Consider the following 8,508-nt stretch of genomic DNA (forward strand, 5'->3'; position numbering starts at 1 on the left):
AACTGTTACAAACCATATTACAGACAATAGAAAGTAAGGAAGGCAACAGCAATAATGAATGCCCTTTTGATAAATCACCCTTCCGTAGTTTAATACAAATAACAACTTGCATCTTTTTTTTAATCTCTTGGTCATCTTACTACCTTGAATGTCTTGGAATGTGATAGTGGCCCACTTTGTAATATAGAAAAACTCACAATGTCTTTTACAAGTATTTCTATTTAATAATATTTCAGAAGTATCAGTTTGTGCTGAGAATGTGTTAATTGGGGTTATATTAGTGCAGTTGGCTAATATGATAAAAATGAACAGAAATTAATTTGGTGTTCTTAATACAAAAACACTATTCTTCTCTGGTCATGACTTGTAATAATGCTGTTGCTTTCTCTGTGTTTCATGAATTTAAAGGGGATATATCATCCCCATCTCACTAAACTTGTATCAATTGGGGGGGAGGAGGGGCTGAGAAAGGTAATATATGTAATGTTAATAACTGATAATGTAGTGATTGAGTATATTGGCTAAGGCATATGGAGAGAGAGAAAGGGGGAATAATTTTTGGAGAAAACCACAGAGAAAAAAATGTAACTGATGAGACATGGCTTCATCTTTTCTTGCATGTTGTCTATCTATCTAATTGAATTTATAGGCCAGTGGTTCCCAACCTTTTTTTACCATGACTTGCTGCTGGGAGCGGAGTGCGGTGGTGGTAGTGCAGGGGTTGGGGAGCTCCTGGCACGTGGCACAGCTTGTCTTTTGTGTGCGGCACCGCCGACATTGCCCCCATGACCCTCATTTGGGTCATGACCTGAGGTTGGGAACCGCTGTTACAGGCAAACTAATACATAAAATAAAATTCTTTGGGATAGAGCCTGCATCCCCAAATCTGTTGCTATGATGTCTAGCATATGATAAAAATTTGTAATTAATATCTTTTGAGCTCTATCACAATAAAATATCAATAATTTCTATAAAATGTAATAGTTGCTGCAAATGTTAATAGTGTTACTAAAGTGTTTTGAGGCCTTTGGGTAAAGGGTATTAGAGCAAATTTCAGTTAGGAATGAGGAAATACTACTTGCATAAGATGGGTACCATTGCTCTTTATTAAGCACTGATCAAGAGAGTGAAATTGCCAAAATCTTGAGGATGTGTCCTAATTCCTAATTCATAGTTGTGATATTAAGCCCTCTGGCTACAACATAAATGTGAAATTGCAGCTTTTTTCCTTTGGTTAATGGATAATTGGAGTCTTGCCACATGAAATAGTGGAATCAGCTGAAAAGCATATCAGACCTGAGGGACAAACTATAGAACTTTTTTACACCAACAGATTATGCAAAAAACTAACCTTCATTTTTGGATTTGAACTGTAAATGCATTCTTGCACCATAGCAGATACCTGTGCCTGCACTGGGTATAAGTGAAATAATGCTTGGATTTGTGCTTGCAAATACATTTAAGAAGTTAAGGAGTATTTCTCTCAAAAACACTGACTCTTGAAATTGAATAATATCATTTTGTTCTGTTTTTCTGTTACGCTTTGTGCCTGTTACCAAACAGATGCATTTAAATAGGTGCTGAAGGAGAAAATCCTTAACTTCACCTTGAGCCTGCAGTGAAGTTGTATAACTGCAGAATTTGTGACATAATTTCAGTGGCATCACACTGAATTTTTATTATGGTAGGACTATGATCTTCATGCAAGGTTACTTGTATGAGGCTAGAGAGAGAAGGGCTGAGTTTAAGATATCTTCAGTAGCATTTTGAGGTTGAAAAACATCTTTGTGTTTTTGCTTCTTCCATAAGCAGTGTCTTACAAAGAAATAGATTTTAATACTGAATTGTAATTGAAAATTCATATAATACCTAGGACAATGGTTGTGTTCCTTAGATTTTGAATGCGTATATGTAACCATGTAATACAACTTTTTCTTCTTGTTTAAAGTAGGGCATTTTCTAAAAAGTAGAGTTTTTAAAAATCCAAAAAGTGCATTATATTTTCTCATATCTAAGATATATAGGTAGTATTTGTCTATTTATATTAAGTGGAATTCTACCAGTTAGGTGGTTGCTTCCTCTTTCTTTGACATACTAAATGTTATAACATTCCACATTTTTTCACAAATATACAGTATGGGAAGACTGGGGACTACTCTTCTGAAGGGGAGCCAGTTGCCAAATGAATGATATATTTCAGTTACCTTTTTTGTGAGTTTCTACAAAATTCTAAAATTCCTTTAAGCAAAATCACTTTGGTCTTGTTTTTCAGTAGTTTAAATTTCTGAATGATTTTAATGTAAATGTGACCCAGAAATAAATTAAGCTTCATTTTAGTTGACTCATGTGCCCAAAGGAGGACGATAACATCTTGCTTTGTTCCTTAATCTAGAACAAATGTTCATGAATCTTCAAATTCTCTTAATCTGAGATTGAGAAATTATAAGATCTGTTGAGCTATGTTTTTAGACCAGTTGCATAATACAGTATAACCTTGTAAATCTGGATCTTGTACTTTGAAATTCTGGAAAATCTGGCACTTTTTAAGCTTCCCTCTTCCACTCCCCTGGACTCAGAGGGGGAAGCTTGCACATGGCAGCTACTGCTGCCATCCACAATCCTGTGCCACTGCTTCACGTGTGGCCACTGCTACCCCCCACCCCCCCGGCTCCGTAATCGCCTGCTGCTCCGGTTTAAAAAAAAATGGAATTTTCAAATTTCCAGCAGGTGCTCAGTCCCAAACATGCCAGATTTATGAGGTTATACTGTATACTTCATTTATGTGCACTCAGTGTCACTGCACAAATTGTTAGTTTTATTTCTGATTTACCCTCTGAATGTGTCAGTGTCTGATTTGCATGCACAGTTATGGTAATTGTGCACGAAAATTTAGGCAGCCAGTCATCTGTTGAAAATCAAGCCCAGAGTTTTCATTAAATTTTGTTGCCATTCAGATTTTAGTTTACATTGGTAGTTTTTTGTTTGTTTGTTTTGAAAGTAGCAAGTTAAAACGATATTTTACCTGCAAGCTTGAACAAACACATAACCTTTTATTCTTGAACTGAGGAATGCATTTCTGGAAGCCAAAGTAAAAATGAATTACAAAAAGCAATTTTAGTTCTCCCAAGGGCAGTATTGCAGTAGTCTGTATATTGAAATTGTCTACAGTCAGAACTTTTCCTTTTATTTCTATGGGTATGTCTTGGTATATGACCATTGATTAAAATCCATAAAAAAATAAACCATCACCTTTTTAAAACATTATTTTGAGCAAAAAGAAAATTGAGTTTTTGTTGTGATATTTTGTTGTGATTTTGTTGTGACTTCTCCATTTACTCTTTATATGTCTAGATATTATATTAGCATGAGAGAAGAACATGGTTTTACAGCTGGCTCTTCTGTTTAACACACAGTAAAGTAAAAATAAGCATTTTCTAGAAACCTAGAAAAATGTAAAATATAGTTGTCTGTAAATTCCTCTGAAATTTGACGTAGTTTCCAAACCTCTAATGAAAATAGCAATAATGTATTTAAGTCGATAGATATTGGTGTAGTACATGGTGCCAACTGTAATTTAAGGTTAGCTGACATTTTTTGTTTTCGGTTGCCTGTAATTTTACCAAATTTTAACTGTACGAATAGCCTGTCAAACGGTTCAGCCATTTTAGGCTGAATGAAATTAGGGGGAGGGAAAAAAGTTTTTATAAACAATACTAACAAATAAGAAAAATCTAAGAGTTTCCAAGTGTGAAGTGCTTGTGTTTCTACATTGTTGAGCAAGAGCTAGAAATGTGACCATGGAGGGGGTCATCCTTTTGTAAGACTAGGGTGGCAGTTGGTCCTGTTTTATACTGAACCATCCTGTTTTTAAACCCTTTGTCCCCTGTCTGTTCCTGAATGAGGAATGAACAGCAAAAAGTCCTGTTTTTCAGTTCCTTGGTAGAAATATATGTTGATCATTTGTCCTGGTTATTATGTTGGCTGTGCCTGGAGGTGGTGCACAGCCAGGAGGAGAAGGGTTTGGAGCCAGCCAGGGAGGGAGGCAGGTGGTGGTCCCGTCCCTTGCTGCTGATTAGCCAAGGGGCCTGGTGGCCCCAGCCTCACTCCTGATTGCCCGAGTGGGCCCATCCCTTACCAAGGGGCTGTCCTGTGTTTTGGGGGTGTATCAGTGGCCACCCTCTGTAAGAACTTTTGCTGTTTGCCATCCTTGTGGAATATTTATCTAGGTTATACGCCCCTGAGAAACTGAAACTTAGACATTCTTAGAGGTTTCGTAGAGCTTGACAGCTAAATAGTTCAGAGAACCTGACCTGGGCATTCCTCAGCCTGTGGCTGTAGCTTCTGAGCAATACTTTTCTTTTAATTGCTTCTCCTGCCTGTGGTGCTGGATACAGGAACCTTGTCATGTGTGCACACCTAGTGATGCCTAGGAAGCAAGAAGGGGATATGCAATATGTAAAGAGTGGGGAAGCAGGGATGAATTATGGCTGTTTGTACTTCAACCGCTTCATTGTGAAATCCCATAGGATTATGCCCATAGGATTATGCTGTAAGCCCCCTGTTCTTGACAATTTAACTTCTCTTCCTGTTGTCTTTACTTTTTAACCTTAGTTACCTTTTCTGCCCTGATATTCAGATGTATTCTTTATTCTACTCTGACTTATCTTCCTCCATTACTTTGGTATTTGCAGTCCTGTCAATGCCACATATAAAACATAGCAATGCTATTTGATTTATTTCAGCATAAACTCTCTTCCATGATTTCATATATCACCTTCAGTATTGTAATATCTTTTTATGTGGCTTCCCTGATGTAAGTACCTACAGATATTGCTTCTGACTTTTTTTAGACCCTGTCTACATGTTGAACTTTAAATCAATATAAACCCAGTTGCATCAATGGAATGAATATGGCAGTACTTACTCTGCATTGAAGTGGGTGATTTTAAGCTTATTGGCTAGGGACAGAGATTACACATAAACTGGTATAAGTGATCAGAAAATGGTTCAAAGCTGTAATACAACAGAAGTTCAGTGTACGTAAACCACTTTCAGAATGGCCAAACCAATTTAAGATAAACCTGGATGGACGTAGATTCAGACTTCATTGATTTAAGTTAAATCGGTTTATTGAAATTCTATCCCAGATCTTCTCCCAGTTCAAGTTAACTCACAGGCCCCAAGCATCCCAGGGTGCTTTGCACCTCCCCACAAACCCTTCCCCCCCTTGTAGGGTGGGCTGGGTAGCCTTGGCCCAAGCTGTGTGCTCCAGCCAAGCAGGGAGGCATGCTTTAGCTCCCCCTGACTTCTGACCTTGGTCACTGCAGGCATGTGGCTGCATTTCTGAAATCAAAAGTGAATGTCTGTTCCCTTGCTTATTGGTTTAGACTAACCTGCTAAGATTGAATTGATTCAACCTTGGGCTTTTTGACTGTCTGCACTTAGCCATTAGGAGTAATTTTATATTGGAACAAGTTACATTGGAGCAGCACTTGTGTATGCAGTATTTTGGTGAATCTCCTGCTGCCTTCGATGCAACATTGTCCTCTCCTACAACTGTCTGCTCTGTTTACTGTTGTTCTGTTCTGTGACCAGATGTCACTTGTCTGTTTGGATGCTGGCATACAGGCAGATTCCACATTTTTGTGTTTATGCACTAGGGTTACACTTTACTAGCATATTCTATTGTCTGTTAGTCCATAGTCTATTTTATAATCTGTAAAGTATTGCATGTTCGTTGATGTAAATATTTTAATTTTATGGTAGTGTTTGAGTGATGTTGAAGCTGTCCTGGTCAAGGAAATATGGAGAGGCAAGGATTTTCATGGTCACTTGAAGAAGAATGAATGCACTGTATTCGGAGTGTACTTGGTAGTCATGTTGGTCTGAGACAAGAAAACATACAAAAAACTAGAACTCTTGGTTCCAAAATGATGATACCTTTTATTAGACCAACTGGAAAATCATAAGAAAATTGTCTTTTTCTGCAAGCTTTCCTGATGAAAGGACTTTGCTCCCAAAAGCTTGCAGAAAAGGACAGTTTCCTTGCGATTTCCCGCTTGGTCTAATAAAAGGTATCATTTTGGAACCAAGAGTTCTCATTTTTTGTATGTCTGCACTGTATTTGAAATTTTGTCTAAGCCTATCTCAACCATTCATGATAAAGGATATCACTCACAAAAATTCTTGCTTCTCGCTTTAATTTATGCCATTTTGTAACTTTGAAAATGCACCAATATCAAAATTAGTTGGTTCAAGTCATATCTGATTTTTCAAAAGTGCTAAACACACAAATCTGAAGAGAATTCAGAATGTAAATAACAGGTGTTGCAGATGTCTAAATAAATTAGTTTCACTTTCAGATATCAAAGCTTAAGTGCCTGTCTTTTGAGGCACAACTTTAAAAAAAAATTACCCATGCCAATATATATTACAATAGTGGTCAGTAGGAAATGCAAAATTTGCTTAAATGAAAAGATAATTCTGAAGTGTCTTGTTCTGTATGTTTCTTGGAAAAATGAAAAAGGTGTTCTTAAAAAACCACTGTCAGTATTTATGTTTTTATAGATTTATTCCAAAAAAAATTCAGAGATGTTGAATCCTAGTACTAATACTAAGCAACCTTTGTCAATCCATAACACTCAATCCATAAACGACTGCAGTTTGCATAACCTTGTTTAACAATATGATATAGAAATAGTGAGCAAAATATAAAATATATACCTATAAACTCATAGCTCTGAGTGCTTTATAACAGAGAGAATGTTTCAATTTTCATTACTATAGTCTTTAATATAAATATTGTTTATTTTAACAGTTTAAAACAGAGTGGAAAATTCCCTGGAAACCCTTGGCCTCCCTACAAGAAAAGAACACCATTGCATCCAAGCTATCAGGGTCTCACAAAGCTTTTGCACTGTAAAACTCTGCACATTGTATTGTTCACACTTCTTTACAAGGTACAATTAAAGTTTGGCTTATGATATCAGGACGTATCATTTATTTTCTCATCTTAAAATATTTTTAAGTATATGGATTTTTATACTTTATTTACAATATTTGGCTCATATTTGTATCAATGTTGCTACTTTTGTATTTACTATAAACGTGCATGGTTTGAATTTTTTTTTAATAATGGTACAATGGTAGTGGCATAGAACAGCATTTCCTATGTTTTCAAATGCTCCTTTTCCTTGTTCCTTTTTAGCATCTTACAATTTTTAAATTAAGTGATTGCCTGAATTCAAAGATGTGCAGTATTTAAATGTGTTCGGTATTTATTTATAAGTGCATGTGCATGTTTTCTGATACCTGCTATGTAATTTGTACATCTATTAAGCCAGGTAATCTAATAGGCAACCTGTTCTGTTACACTCCATGGGATTCTGCCAAAGCCATTAGGCTTGATATATGACATATTGTAGCATGATGGTTTCTGGTCGTTTTGTTTTGCTGCTTTTTTCTTTTTTTTAAGTCATGAGAAACATTGAAATATACAAAAACCCTGTTCTCCTAGATCTTCTGTGGTGGTTATGTTTGACCTTTCCAGATCACTTTCCAGAGAAGCTCTGACTTTCAGCAGTGATGCAGCCACTCATTCGTCCATACTAATTGATTCGTCAGCATCAGAAGTTGTTCTCTCCTCCATCCCCCCACTCGCTTCTAAAATATGTTTCATTTTGCCTGCTTCTTTTAAGAGAGATGTACTACTTTGGCTGAAAATATTCACCAGAAGGGGAGGCTTAAATCCATCTTTTTGCTTCTAGAAATATCATCTATTACTTTCAAAAAAAGATTAGTAAGGAAATAAACTGCTGCTAGAGATGAAGAACTGAAATACTGGTTTGGTTTGAGCCAAGTAATTCATTACCCTATGCAGACTTTCCTCTTTGCTTCTGCTGATATGTCCTCCTCTTCACCTCTATAGCTCTTGTGCTGTTTTGTTCCCACCTTTCTGCTAAGTAATGAATGCGGATTGTTTGGTAATTTTGTGTTATTCATAAAAAAATGCTAGTTCTTCCATAGCCTTTCTTAAAAATAAATGTTTTACCCAGTTTTTTTTCAAGTGAAGTGACCAACAGACCATGTATCATGAGCCTGGATTTAGATATAAAGAATGGTGACTAGCTTTATCTGTTTTAGCAACATGTGCTCCACCTTCATGTTAGAATACCTTTTTTTTTTTTCCTGAAGTTCTATTCAACAAGTATTTGAATGCATTTTTTTCTTTTGCCCATATAAAATAAGTTATAATTATGGGTAAAATAGAATTAAGAGAATAAATTATTGGTGAAGCCATACATCCTACCCTCAGGGGAACTGATTATGGGCAGGGCTGTTTGAACACTACTTTTTACTAAGATTGTCAGTTATAACATACTGTATTTTCAGTTGTTGGCAGTTTTGCCAAACTTTAACCATTGGCTGAAATTTTCCCCGTTGGGGATCTGCCTCAGGCTGAATTCTGTCCATCTGTCTTTCAAAACACTTCCTAGAATGTCTGTAGGG

The 8,508-nt window shown here is 36.4% G+C and overlaps 1 protein-coding gene across 8 annotated transcripts in view; it reads left to right on the top strand.

Moving 5' to 3' along the window:
* Positions 1–8,508, top strand: part of UBR3 (ubiquitin protein ligase E3 component n-recognin 3 (putative)) — a 238,578-nt gene that overhangs the window by 73,270 nt on the left and 156,800 nt on the right. For all 8 annotated transcript variants that reach the window (XM_025206463.1, XM_014520815.2, XM_025206461.1 and 5 more), the window contains one exon: positions 6,818–6,959. In XM_025206463.1, the coding sequence (XP_025062248.1) occupies positions 6,818–6,959 (142 nt within the window). The remainder of the gene's footprint in view (positions 1–6,817; positions 6,960–8,508) is intronic.

The sequence above is a fragment of the Alligator sinensis genome, unplaced genomic scaffold (assembly GCF_000455745.1).
Source record: "Alligator sinensis unplaced genomic scaffold, ASM45574v1 scaffold143_1, whole genome shotgun sequence".
Lineage (NCBI taxonomy): Eukaryota > Metazoa > Chordata > Crocodylia > Alligatoridae > Alligator > Alligator sinensis.